Source organism: Haliotis rufescens, unplaced genomic scaffold (genome assembly GCF_023055435.1).
Source record: "Haliotis rufescens isolate VD_foot unplaced genomic scaffold, xgHalRufe1.0.p SCAF_45, whole genome shotgun sequence".
NCBI lineage: Eukaryota > Metazoa > Mollusca > Gastropoda > Lepetellida > Haliotidae > Haliotis > Haliotis rufescens.
This window is the reverse complement of record NW_025964168.1, coordinates 2,003,376-2,017,579: the sequence shown is the minus strand read 5'-3', so window position 1 is coordinate 2,017,579 and position 14,204 is coordinate 2,003,376. Positions and strand designations below refer to the sequence as shown.

The window sequence follows — 14,204 nt, the reverse complement described above, 5'->3', positions numbered from 1 at the left end:
CCTTATTTGTTAAGGACTTACCGTATTCGACGTAATAAGCGCCCCGCTCTAATAAGCGCCCACGGCGATATCTGCTGATATATTGGATAGTAAACAATCCTAATTAGCACCCCTTCCGATTGATCAATGTACACAAGACTTTTTTATTCGCGCATATGCACACTCGTGTGTTATATGCACCTTTAATTAAGGGCAATTAAATTCTGGAAAAATATATCTGTCGTACATAAACATTTCAGGCTGTCACCATAAACCACGAAATTTATCTTTCAACTCTTTTTTTTCCACCAAAATAATATTCTAATAAGAGCCCCCTATTTCTAATTTTGAGAGCGCCCTGGGCGCTTATTACGTCGAATATGGTATGTCATATTAAACATATCCATGTTAATCAAAATACAGACAACTAAAAGTGTTAGAAAAATGTTTATTTGTCAACAGCTTAACCCTGTTTATTATCCATGAATTCTAAATAAGCAGGTTTATAAAACCCTACTTAATACTGATTTTGCAATGTGGCAAATTTGACCCTCCATGACCCTGACTAACACATAATTATTTATTTCTTAACATTAACAAGAACGTGTTCTGCATCATTAATCAGTGACACCCAAATATTAACACAAGTAGAATTTCAAAATATATGATGAAACCATGCTTGGCACTCTTTGAACATATATCAAACTTTAACATTTTGAATTGCGAAACCAGGAGGAAAGGTCACAGGCTGTAATTATAGCACAGGGTTGTTCCTCCTGTCATAAGCATTTTGTGAAGCTGCAAATGTACACAGGCTCCTGCAGTAATGGTGATACTATTAGGATGACATCTGTTCAACAACAATGTTGTATTTCCTCTATTAGACACTGGGCCTTCAATCACAACCACTCGTTATTGGTCAGTAAATAAAAATATATACCCCCTATATGTAAGAAGAGTATAGGGGGTATATATTTTTATTTACTGACCAATAACGAGTTCCTGTTCCTCAAATACAGGTTTGCCTCTAATACGCTCTGTCCAAAAAACAGAGGCCGTGTCTCTCTATAAGAGATGAATAATTTGATGAAATTAATGATCTCCATCACATTAACATGTAATGATTACTCCCTTAACTTAAAAATGACTGTTTGCTGCAAATGTACCTGTTGCATGACTGTAGAATTTGGTATTCAGGGCCACGTTCCACAAAGCGATCGTAAGAGATACAAGTGCTGTAGGTCTATGTTAAAGTATGGGAGTTACGATCCTCTTAGCGCTACAATCGCTTTGTGGAACGGGCCCAGTAAGATCATGAATTGCCCCAGCATTACACAAAATAGACTCCAGGTGAATGGCTTGTGCAACATTAAAAGATGCCAGGACGTCTAATAGAGGAAATAAGATATGTTCCGTATAAAACAACCCCACAATACCTATACTGAACTAAAAAAATGAGGGACAATGAAGATTTTGGGGGATATTATTATGAAATTGTGTGCTTACTACCAAAAAAATATCCCCAAAAATATTCTTGATCCCTAATGATTTTTTGTTCAGTATATATTGAAAACATTGTCAGTTTTAAGATATTCAATTTCCACTGATGATCAACATGTTCAGAAGTATCAATGTCTGTTTTACTGGTATAGCTTTAAAACTAGCACAATTTGTCATGTAGGTCGCTTATGAGATATGGATAATAAACATATTTAATATTACACTTATGTGTATCATATTAATTTTACGAAATTTCAATCAGATTTCCCACATTTTCCTTATATCACGCTTTCATAACATCCGGATGACCTCCACAGTCAGGTAACATATATTTACACATGGAATGACATATGTACACAGTCCTATAAACATCTCACCAGTCTGTGTACATAAATGGACTTGCACTGACTAACAGTTACAACAGTAGCTGACCTCCTTTGCCACAGTAAATACGACTAAAGATATGTCTCATCAATTATCGCCAAGACGTTTCTCTTATCAGCCACAATACAATGGGATGAAAGAACAAACAAATATCAAGTAACATAGGCTCAAATTTATGTTCCAAATTCGTCAGACAATGTACATTGCGGTAATTATATATCAGCTGCAAAAATGAAATTTAAGAAAACATATTGTCTTTGTTTTGAACACAAGGTTACTTTTTTGCCAAGGAATGTCTGGTAGTATTTTAATCATGCCAACTTATTTTCTTGCTGTAATAGTGAAAAAAGAACTTTTTCTGTTACCGTAAATGACCAAATAAGCTCCCTGCTTCTTATATGAATGCTGTACTTGTCATATATAACACTTGATCAATATCTACTTTTAGAAAAGGTTCGAAATGAATGTTTCAACAAGTTCAATCACATTCAAATCCTATCTTTTACTCAGATACCTCTCTGCATTAAAATATGCGTACATCTCCATAGAAGTTTGAGTCTGGGGAACTGAGTGACATTTGACTGTGCAATAGAAATTCAGGATGTGAAGGGTTTTGAGCCAATCAGATGTCATCTTTCTAAAAAGATTTGGCGTTAGTTCTTTACCACATCAAATCGAAATATAGAGATTTTAACAAAACTAAACCCACGTAGGACACAAATATACCATCGAGGGTACGCCCTATTGGGTGGAGATGCCAGGGAGGTCAGACACGACAGGGTGGAGCAAATATCCACAACAGTATAATGGCACAGCCTTTAAAAGGTACATTTAGGTAAGGTGGTTTTCAAGTGCTTTGCGTAGCAAACATTTAGAAGCCTTGATGCTGATTGGAGTAAAACATTTTTTTCTAATCAGATTAACAAGTTATTTCATAAGTTTGACTGGAAACATAACTGATGCAAATATCAATGAGTGAGCGTGTGAGTTGGGATTAATACCACTTTGAACAGTAATCCAGTTATATCATGGTACTCGTCAGACCTGTTCCACTATAGTCGTGACATGCAGTCTAAAGGTTAACACAAAAATAATAAAAGGCTGAAATCTTGAAATCCATGTCACCTGTGTCTTCATTGATACATCTAAATTTGCCACTTAAAGGAAAAGAAATATCCAAACACATTATGTATTCCTGTGATGTTTAATATCTCATAAGCACCACATCCCCCTGCCTTATAAGGAGATTACTAAGTCAAATATGGTATCTCCATTTGAAAGCATCAAAGTTATTAATCGGACTACAGAACACAATGATCAGACACCTTAGCATTACATATGCTGTTATAATGACTCGTAAGCTCTTTAACATGTTAAAAGCAGGATCAACTAGGTGATATATGCTACGACTGCCTACTTGAGTTTAGGTTTCCAAACATTACATTACCGGTACTTGTCTGCTAGACTATGATCATGATATTCTAGTTCAATCAGGCAATAACAAATTAGCAAAAAATACCTAGATAATTAATAAATTAAAAGACAGTTCAACTTATCATGCTCATAAGACTGAGAAACAACATATAAAATAAATTTGTCCTCTGGCAAGTTTTTCTTCAATTGTTGTGGACTGACTATGTTTGTGTCTGACAAAAGTACTACACTGGCGACCCAATTTTCCATGTTGGTCTTTAAGTAAAAGCTGTTATAACATGATGTCATAATGTTTGCTGACAGGATTCAGTGCCTGTGGGACCAAGTTTGTTGAGCATTTAACACCAAAACAAACAAATTAACACACTGTGTATTTTAGTATGGGATACAATTTCTAATACACTTACGAACATAATTGTTGGTCAGTTACATGGAGTATCATACATGGCGAAACTGGGATTTGGAATATTTAACAAGTCCTTCTGATTTTGAAATGACAAAAATCATAAAATCAGACATGCTTGTTATAACATACATAATCTTCAACAGAAATGGAGTTCAAACACATGTAATACTGTTCCACATATGTATTCATTCTGTTCCACTAAATAAGCCAATACTTAAACACTTTTGTTTTTCTTACACAACAATCATCAACAAGCACTTCCACTGTGTCAGTAGTACTGATTGTACGAGTCCCCTTGTGGTCTCTGAGGAGGGGGGTGCATGGGGCCACCTGTGGGGCGAGGTGGGGGGACTCGTGGGGGTGGACTAGTCCATTGCATTCTGGGGCTACCCGGCTGATTAAATGGCGATGGGCCATGCCCATCATCATAGTGTCCATGAGGGCTTGGGAAGCGGGGTGGGGGCTGCCCCTGCTGTCTCTGTTGCTGGGGGGGCCCCATCCTGGGTGGAGGCCCAGAGAGGTGAGGCTGAGGGCCCCCTGGATTAGGGCCTTGTGGATGGGGGTGAGGGATAGGCCCTGGGGGTGGACCTCCATGAGGGAGGGACACAGGAACAGTATGAGGTCTCAATGTCTGTGCCATGGGGGCAGTAGAGTAGGGGACAGGCCCTGTGTGACTGATGGGAGCGAAGGACGCAGGTGGAGCCATGGTTGATGGCGGGAATGGCTGCCTGGGGGGAGGCACCCCTGTAGCCAGGTGGGCAGGGAGGGGAGGCATGCCCGTCCCAGCCAGAGTCTGATACATTAAAGCATGTTCTGGACGACGGTATTCCGACTCATCCTGTATGGGAACAGTGATGAGGTTGGTCCTGCCAGTTGACATCATCGGTATTGAGGAGGTCTGATAGCTCTCTATAGTGGACACCGGTGTGAGCTGAGGCTGTGACAGGGCTGGAGCGGTCACGACAGGGTGCATCTGAGGCATGGACACGTGGTGGGTCTGCACCATGGCTGGCATGGGCTGAGGTACGGGTGGACCTTCTATAGGTCTGTACACTGACTGCTCTATCATCGGTCTCGGGGGAGGGTTCAGATCTTGAGGCGGAGCGTGGGCGACTGTGCTGCTACTGAACGCCTCAGGTTGTGAGGAATGATGAGGAGGAGGAGGCTTTGAGGGCGCCAGTGGCGGAGGATCTGGGCGGGAACCGGTACTGAGATGGCGGTGGTTGGCATGAGCCTGAAGGTCCCTCTGGGAGAGATATGTCCGTCTACAACCACCGCTGCTATGTTTGGCACCTCCGTATGTACAGATGAAAACAGTGCCAAGGGCAGACTGCTCAATTCTCTGGACAGGATCTTCACATCTGTAGGGAAATATAAAAGGATGAAATACAGAAATCATGTTTGTTGTTTTACGCCTGCCAACAATAATCCAGCTAAATCACAGCAGCCTGTACATGATCAAGTCTGGGCCAGTGGTTGATATTGTGAGCATTATGATGTTATGACGACAGTCTATCAACCAAGTCACCAAGACTGACCACCCAATCCCAAAAAGTCTCCACAAATTATAGAGCTCTGGGGGCATTTTCAAACCTTGGTCCTGACAAGCATTGTGTCCTGAGATTTTGTAAATCAATTTACCTGTTGGACTCCATTACTGTTTACATTGAAGGCATTGTTTCAAATTAGAACAGTATGGAAAAATGTAGGTTTGAGGATACATTCTATACTTTCGAACAAGAACCATTCACGCAAGAATTTATGGTTTTAGAAATCATATATTCAACAAATATCACAGTTAACATAATTCTCCTTAAATGTCATGTGATGGCAGTACCTGGGACATTTCTTCTCCGTCTTCCTCGCACAGTCAAAACAAAACACATGCTTACAGGGTATCTGTAATAGATATAAAACGAAGCTTCAGATACATGTAAAATTATGCAAATTAATCCACCATGACTCAGTTAATTTTGAGTTGCTTGTGTGCAAATATGTATGAAAATTTTCAAAAGACCAATAGTATAACAACACTGTGTGCATACCCAATGTAGCGTACCGAAATACCTTTACTTATCTTCATTTACTGATCAAATGCAAGCATCACATATCCGTGCAGTCTACTGCAGTGAAAAATGTACAAAGGTGCTACGTTTTGCTTATTGCAATAGAAGAAGAGGTTATCTGAACAGCATTTTTCAGCAGAATTAATTGAAAAAATGTCTACTTATTAGACTAAAAATAACCAGTGCACTGTTTGTTTGTTTGTTTGTTTGTTTAACACCACACTCAGCAATATTCCAGCTATATGATGGCAGTCTGTGAATAATCGAGTCTGGACCAGACAATCCAGTGATTGACATCATGAGCATCGATCTACACAATTGGGATACGATGACATACATCAACCAAGTCAGTGAGCCTGACCACCTGATCCCGTTGTCGTCTTTTATGACAAGCATAGTTGCCTGTCACGATAAGCATGGGTTGCTGAAGACCTATTATACCCCGGATCTTCACCCCTATGGACTCGATCTAAGGGAGTAACACATAATATACAACCAAAGAAACCAATCCAATACCAATGTGAATGATAACATATGAGCAAATACTCAATGGCTCAATAAAAGAAGCCCTCATAATATGAAACTGTAAGAGCTAATACACCAACATCAACACAATAGTTAATCTGAAAACATAATTATTTTTTCTTCCCTGCTTTAGCCTCACCATGGCTAAGAACTTTTTCATTCACCATCAGATTCCAATATTCATGCTACTCACGGACAAAATTCATCATTTTAAATAAGCTTAACAAAACATAAACTGGATACATGCTTGTTCAGCATTAAATGTCCTCTATTTGTGCCAAGGGTTCATATGAAAAAATGCCTTCATAATATATTTACCACTTTGGTTCACTGTTTTGTGATGACAAACCAAGGATCATAACATGAACACAGAACTCTACACAGAAGTGGACAAATGCATCAACTATGTCCACTGCAACACACAGCCCTGGTTGTACAACTAGCGGCCACGTCGACTCTTACCATTCTCCCATATATGAGTATAGGCAGGGTACACTTCTCACAGCAGTGTATCAGTGGATCCACCACCTTCTCACCAATCAGCTTCACCTGCAACAAGACAATCACTCTCTAAACACTACTTTTTCGAAAACTATCAGGATTGTTTTATAGGCATTACTTAGAACTTGACGGATGACAAGATAGGCACAATTTTATGGATAACAACTTCTTTAATACTGTAAAAAGTGACGTTTCGGTATAGATCCTTATACCGTTGTCAAGCAAGACTGAATGAGGGACATAGTACAGAATATATATATTAGGTGGAGGATTAACATTAACAACAATACATGAGTGGGATAACATTGGTAGGTGTTGACAACAAAGGGATGATGCTGTTGCAGCACGATGGACAGAGAACACATAGGTAGAAGCCAATAGGGACATGAAGCCAATAAACAGGATAAGTGATTATTGTTTGATGAGTTCATAGTAGGCGGGTGGGATGAAATAGCCTTGATCTCTGTTGATTGATGGCTTGTGGCGGCGAATGTGGGTCGCTTTTCACAGTATTAAAGAAGTTGTTATCCATAAAATTGTGTCTATCTTCTCAACTATCAGGATGATTTTGTTGATTTTAACAACCCACCCCTACCAAATCTCCGAGGGCTCCCAGAAGTAATGTAGGTATGTTTGTATACTTGTTTGTTGAAAAATGCCACACTCAGCAATATTCCAGCTCCATGGCGACAGTCTGTATATAATTGAGACTGCACCAGACAAATCAATGATTGACATCATGAGCAGCGATACGATGACAGATATCAACCAAGTAGGCAAATCTGACCATATCGTCCTGTTAGTTGCCTCTTACAACAAGCATGGGTTGCTAAGACCACTTCTAGCCTTTCTTGTCTCTGTATTGTAAGCAATGTGACCCTTCGTAATCACTAAGAACATAAAGATGTAGTGTTTGGGGAAACAGACCTAACACATGGGGGATAGTTTCTTTGCCATTTCACCTGCACTTTGAAAACATTCCTATTCTTGGGTTGGGACTAATTTCTAACTCTGAGAAGCCTACCACCTGTATACAGTGATGAATGTGTGAAGACTAGGGTTCAACAGTGTTTCAAACAAAGTCTCAATTATACCACAATGTGACAGGACAATGTGAGAGACAATCTCATACAAATCAGATCTTAGTGCTTGCTACTGCTGCACAAAGATCTGAGGACATCCCATTATAGGTCGCGTCAAAACTTTGACCAACCAATGATATGACTCACAGGAAATCAACATTAGCCAATCAGAAAGCAGCTTTCTGGACCTTTATGGCACTAGTTTCAAAATGGGGACTTCCACTCTAGACTACACTTTGGAAAAAACATTTTGACAAAGTTCTCGATTAAAATTTTTAAAACTGAATAAAAGAAAATTTGGAATGTCTAATGAATGTCCGGGACTGAAAGGCAGTACTCCCCATGGGCTATGGAAAGACTCTTCCGTTTTAAATGTTTATCCCAATGAAGTTAGAATCAGTCGCACAGCCTGAAACTGTCATTCGGAATGCCTCATATTAATCTGCTTGAGGTTGCATGATTAGAAAACACATTCAAACTTTCACTTTTGCAATCTGTCAAACGACGTTCTGATTGGTCGGATGAAAGGTCGTTCAGATGTGACCTGTAATGGGATGTCCTCAGATGTTTGTTGGGTCGTGGCGAGTACTACATTCTGATTTTAATGAGTTTGATGTGGGGGAAAATCTTGAAACACTGCAAGTCACAGACATTGAACACTTTTGTGAATTCGGTGTCTTGACCATGCTGCCCAATGGCTACCTCGTCCTACATATTGACATTCAGCTGACCTTGTGGTCCCAGCGCAGCCTCTGTTTCTGGTGCATCGGCTCAACAGCATAGGCTGACTTGAAGATGACGAGATCCGGGGTGATCAACTCTTCCTCTGAAATAGTCACAATACCCACATCATGTCACGGGATTTGGGCAACAAAATTCATATTTGTAGAAACATTGAAGTCAGTTAAAACAAATTCTAAGGACCTTTGAGATCATTTTAACTTTTCTGCAGTTAATTTGCAATCCACATGAACATGACTATTAATACTAACAAGCAAATATTTTTTTTAAAGTCATGTAAATTAAGAACAGGGTTTGCTTGTAAATTCTAGTAACATTGTAACATAAAAAGTTGATTGAATGCTGGGATTTATCTACCATTTAACAAACTGCCATTGGCAGATTGGTAGGAAAAAATCATTATTTTGAGCTAAATTTGGAAGTTTTTAAATTCCTTATTTTCTTTGGGATTTTTTATTACACTGGAATCTGCCTAGAACTCCTCCCCATTTTCTGCAGCATTAGCGTGTTTAGAATCCAAACTTGTTTTGTGGAGTGTGACACTTACCTTGCATGGCAGCTGGTGGGGGAGGGGGTGGGGGTGGTGACCCTTCAACTTCAGGTTCTGGATCTGGTTCACGTGCTTGGGCTCCTTTACGACCTCTTCCTCTGCCACGACCCCGACCCCTTCCGCGACCTCGACCTTTTCCAGTCGACTTACGGCGTGGGCCACTCCCAGTTTCCAAATCAAGATCTGATGACAGAGAATTATTCTTATTGTCAAATAAAACAAACTCAAATAAAATATCCAAACCATGCAAATGTAAATACTCCCTGGCCAAGCTGAGCTGTTCACTTGTCCTTTTAATTAACAAGCAATGATGTGAACTCTGCAACACGGTACATGCAATGGAAGGGGTTGATTGTCATGATTATAAACATAATAACCACAATATAACATCACAATGAGTTTGATTTTATATCAGAGTCAACAATATTCCAGCAATATCATTGTGTGCGTGACACCAAGGTTTCACACATTTACCCATGTGGGTAATACAGCCTGGGCCTTTGATGTGACGAACGCAGGCTTTAACCTCTAGGCTACCCCACCACCCAATAACATCATAGAAACTGTAATCCTTCTATTATTTTAAACAAAAATATATCAAGCAAAATATATGGGATGCGTTGATTTCTCAAAATTGGAGTGAGTGAGTGAGTGAGTATGGTTTTACGTCGCTTTTAGCAATATTCCAGCAATATCACGGCGGGGGACACCAGAAATGGGCTTCACACATTGTGCCCATGTCGGGAATCGAACCCGGGTCTTCGGCGTGACGAGCGAACGCTTTAACCACTAGGCTACCCGACCGCCCCTCTCTCAAAATTGGAAAAGTCAAATAATCTGTATTAACCCATCAAAGAAGCCTAATACACTTGACTGTCAAACCTCCACTGTACATACGATACCATCATGTTGATAATCAGAGAATACACAGTTTATCAGAAACTAGAAGTGTACAGTGCTCATATAACATGGTGGTCCTGGATTTGTTTATAAGATACAGAAATGAGACATGCTTGTTTGAATGTTTCCCTCACTCATACTAAGAATTTAGAAGCCTTGACCCGGATTCAGAGAATTTAGCATTGGGATGTGTGATGACCGAGAATACTTCATCTGCTATGAATGTGTCTATAAATGTATCAGAAATCCAAGTGAATGCGGTCCGGACTAGTACAAGCAGCCACACAAACACACACACGTACATGCACGTCGCTATATAAGTGCAATAATCTTGGTTGCGACGTTAAACCCAATTACACCTCACCTCACCTTTGAATGCAATAAAAACCAATTGAAATAAGGCAAAAAGGCAGCTACAGTGTTGTTTCAGGTAATCGGCTAAGTGAATTCAAGTGATGGCCTTTCGACAAGGGTACTAGTAATTGTTCAATGACTTGTCTTTGCTGCAGACAGTTTCAATGTTTGTTGTGCAGACACATTAGAATAGGAATGTTTACTTGTCTTATTATTTATTTTCTAAAATAATAGGGCTGGTGGGATAGCCTTGTGGTTAAAGCGTTCGCTTGTCACAAAGAAGACACAGGGTTCGATTCCCTAAATGGGTACAATGTGTGAAGACCATTTTCTGATGTCCCCTACTGTGATATTGCTGGAATATTGCTAAAAGTGGCATAAAACAATTCTCACTCACTTTAAAATAATAAATTTTGCGTAAGCCTAAATCAATGTGGCTCCTTAAATTGTGATGTGGCTTGTTAATGTTTGAAATGGTACCTGGAAAAAAATTTGACAGGAGCGATTTTTTATCTCCCAGGAAAAAATCTAAGTTTGGAGTGCTGCTACAGGAACTTGGGAACAATGAAAATGATGTGAAGCGGGACGTTTTGGTAGTGAGATGGGTTGGGATGAAAATCTAATAATTCATTTATTACAGTCATACATAAGTTTACAGGAAGGCTTGTACCGGTACTTATCCTGTTGACAGTCAAAGGGAGGCAACTGAACTACTGGGTAGTGCTTTGTGGCATGTTGTGACTGATGCTCTATGTATCCCTTTGTAAATACTAAATAGGGGTTTCAAAACCCAAATTTTATGTTACCTTACAAAAGTGTAGGTCCAGGGAACCCCCAATAATTAATTGTAACAGTCCTTGCAGGCAATTTGGGGGTCCTGTAAGTAATGACATGGTCAGTACACAGTAGTGCACAGTACATTTTGAAAATTACTTTAGACCTTGGAATGAACCAGTGATTATATGAACAGTAGTCATGATTGATGGATGAAATGACAGACGCCTATAACTGCTCTTGATGAGCTGTAGGTAAAATGAACACTATTATGCACCCCTTAGGACAGAGTGTATTCAGTGCATCCATTCCCTACATTTGCGTGTACTGAAAGCACATTTGGGCATCATGTAAAACCGTACATAACCTTGATAATATTACTTAGAAATGAAGGGTCATCAATTTTTTATTAGGGGTCAATGACCATGATGACCCAGGCATCCTGCAATCTGAAGCACTGTTGTGGTGCTCAAATAATATTGAGAAAACATTCAAAAACCATCAAGTCAACATTTGGTGTATTGGATTTTATGCTAAGTCAGATAGGTTTCAGTGATTAAAGAGGGAATTTAAATCAGAAAATCTGGAATATTCATGATAAAAACAGTAAATACCTTAAATATGTAAAACAAAAAGAATATTAAAATATGAATCTGTATTAAACATTTCCCAATAAAAGTTCGAACATTGTAATAATCATTTTCATGAATTATCATGATTATTAAGTCTGGTATTAGTTAAGATGTGGTTAATGAAAATAAAAAAAGAAATTGAGAGAAAAATATGCTGAAGTTAAATAAGACTTGCTTTCAAAAGTTGGAAGACAGAAGATCATTTGAACAAGCCATCAGAACATTTAACTTATTGAGAGAAATATATGCTGTTACTGAAACAAATACATATGACAACATCATCCATAAATGTTAAGTATTCCTAGGATGATAACTCGTCCTGATTACCAGACTACAAGCAGATTACCAGAAAGCTGCAGCCTACACTGACTTTCCTATAAAATTAACAGCAGGTGAAAAGTAAGAATAGGAAAGGATTAAACCTTGAATAAAGAACAGTTCAAACTACAATGAAATGATGAAATACATCACCAAAAATATGTCATCTGAATTTGACTTGTGATGCTGGAAAAAAATAACCTTACATGAAGGGTCTTCTGTATATTGTGGCTGCTAGATCTTGTAATAGAAAAACATGTTTGAAAAGAAGAATTTGCAACAACCATATCCCTTTTTAAGTCACTTTGTATGCCAACCGCAGGACACAGGGAACAACTGCTCGCATCACAGATTCTCCATGCCCTATGGTCACGGACATATTTAAGAGCATGGTGCTACTCTGCACTGTAATCCACATGCAAGTTTAACGCAGATCATAGAGATTTAGCACTTTGGATCAAACCCAGGAGAATGGTGCTGACAAGCTAAGAATAATGATGAGAACGAAGCTTGGATTTGAACCAACAATCTTCAAATTCTGGCATGACTTTAGTGATAAAACTCTGTACAATGATTTGATATTCATTTACCACCCTTGCCCCTCACACGCCACGGTTCATAATCAAACCAAATCTGACAATGCAGGCAATATACAGACCTCAGCATTGTAAGCAGTGAGTGAGTGGGGTTTAACGCCGCTTTTAACAGTATTCCAGTTATATAGCGGCGTGTCAGCTTAATGTGGGAGGCAAGCCCGAAGTGATGCAGGTCTCAGACGTTTACCACTTCGGTGAAACCCACGAGCACGGGTATGGTGCTGACAAACCTAAAAACATAACCAGGGCGAACCAGGATTCGAACTCACAATCATAGTTTTCTGGCATGCCCAAGGGACGCAACTCTGCACAACGAATCGTAGTGCCTTAGACGACAGGGCCAACCGTGTCCCCAGCATTGCAAGCATGTCACAAATGAATTTAGTGTGCTGCAAAAAGGGATTTTTCGGATTTCAGACACTGCCACATGGAGGATAGGTCTCACGTGGTCAGCTAGAAACTAAGCTAATGAGTTAATCCAATTAGCCAACACCCTAACTCGGGACCACAGGTGCTATCACAAATAATAAGTGCTTGTTTACCAAGTCATCAGCACCAGATTGTTTACCCATTTTCTCCACAAATCTCGAGACTAGATAAAATTCTACAGAGACTCTTCAAATTACATTAGATAAATTCGTTCAAAGAGGTAGCTAACCCATACCCTACCTCACAACTAACCCTAAGGATCATTAAGGTGTGCCTAACCCTAAAGATTGTAAAGGGGTGACTGATCGGAAAAGGGATCCAAGCGCGAATGATTAAGTTGGGGTATCCTACCCCAATACAACTAACCCCAAGGATCGAAAGAGGCACATGAGATCTGTGAAGTGAGTCACAGTCGGTAGACTGAGCCGATTAGCCCTCAAGTAAGCAGCGCCCGCTAAAATGCATTGTTACCTGCAAAAAGACACCGAATCGTTGCTTCTAGTCAATGACACTACGTGCGGTGTTTTACTCGCCTATGTTTTTGTTTATTTTCGATAGATACCTAACGTCGAGATATTTATCTACATATCGGAAATGCAAACTGCAGAGTATAGGGCACTTATTATATGATAATGTAGTGCTGTGTGCCATCACATCGAAACCTCAGCTAATGTTGTTTTTCCATGTGATGGATTAGCGTTTCACTTGGTAATGCAGCCAAGTTCAAGTCAAGATTTCAAGGTGGGGAGTGCACATCACTGCATAATCTATGACAGATCAATAACTATCGTGTATTTTCACTGAGAGAAACATAGACGTGGTTGTTGTCAGTTGCACGATTAATTTGGTAAAGGTTCAAATATGTTTGATATCGTTATTTGTAGATTTGATTCCGAAAAACACGCACCTTCGTCCATGTTGAATAAGATCAAGTTTGTAAGTACAATGTTGATTGGTCAATCCACACTTCCGCTGTAAATGACGCGCTTTTTCATTTGCCAATGGACAGATGAAACAGAGTTACCTTCTCTTG

At 39.5% G+C, this 14,204-nt stretch overlaps 1 protein-coding gene across 3 annotated transcripts; it reads right to left on the bottom strand.

Moving 5' to 3' along the window:
• Positions 1-413: 413 nt before the first annotated feature.
• Positions 414-14,100, bottom strand: LOC124145901 (E3 ubiquitin-protein ligase Hakai-like). Of its 3 annotated transcripts, XM_046515859.2 has the most exons (7): positions 14,079-14,100; positions 12,300-12,332; positions 9,166-9,351; positions 8,609-8,703; positions 6,757-6,843; positions 5,541-5,602; positions 414-5,064 (listed from the first exon to the last, which is right to left on the bottom strand). In XM_046515859.2, the coding sequence occupies exons 3-7, from the start codon at positions 9,170-9,172 to the stop codon at positions 3,972-3,974; spliced, it is 1,344 nt and encodes a 447-aa protein (XP_046371815.1). In that variant the 5' UTR covers positions 9,173-9,351; positions 12,300-12,332; positions 14,079-14,100; the 3' UTR covers positions 414-3,971. The 3 variants fall into 3 exon arrangements, with proteins under 3 accessions (XP_046371815.1, XP_046371814.1, XP_046371816.1); XM_046515858.2 differs by lacking the exon at positions 12,300-12,332 and having other exon boundaries at positions 14,079-14,099; XM_046515860.2 differs by lacking the exon at positions 14,079-14,100 and having other exon boundaries at positions 12,300-12,590.
• Positions 14,101-14,204: the final 104 nt, after the last annotated feature.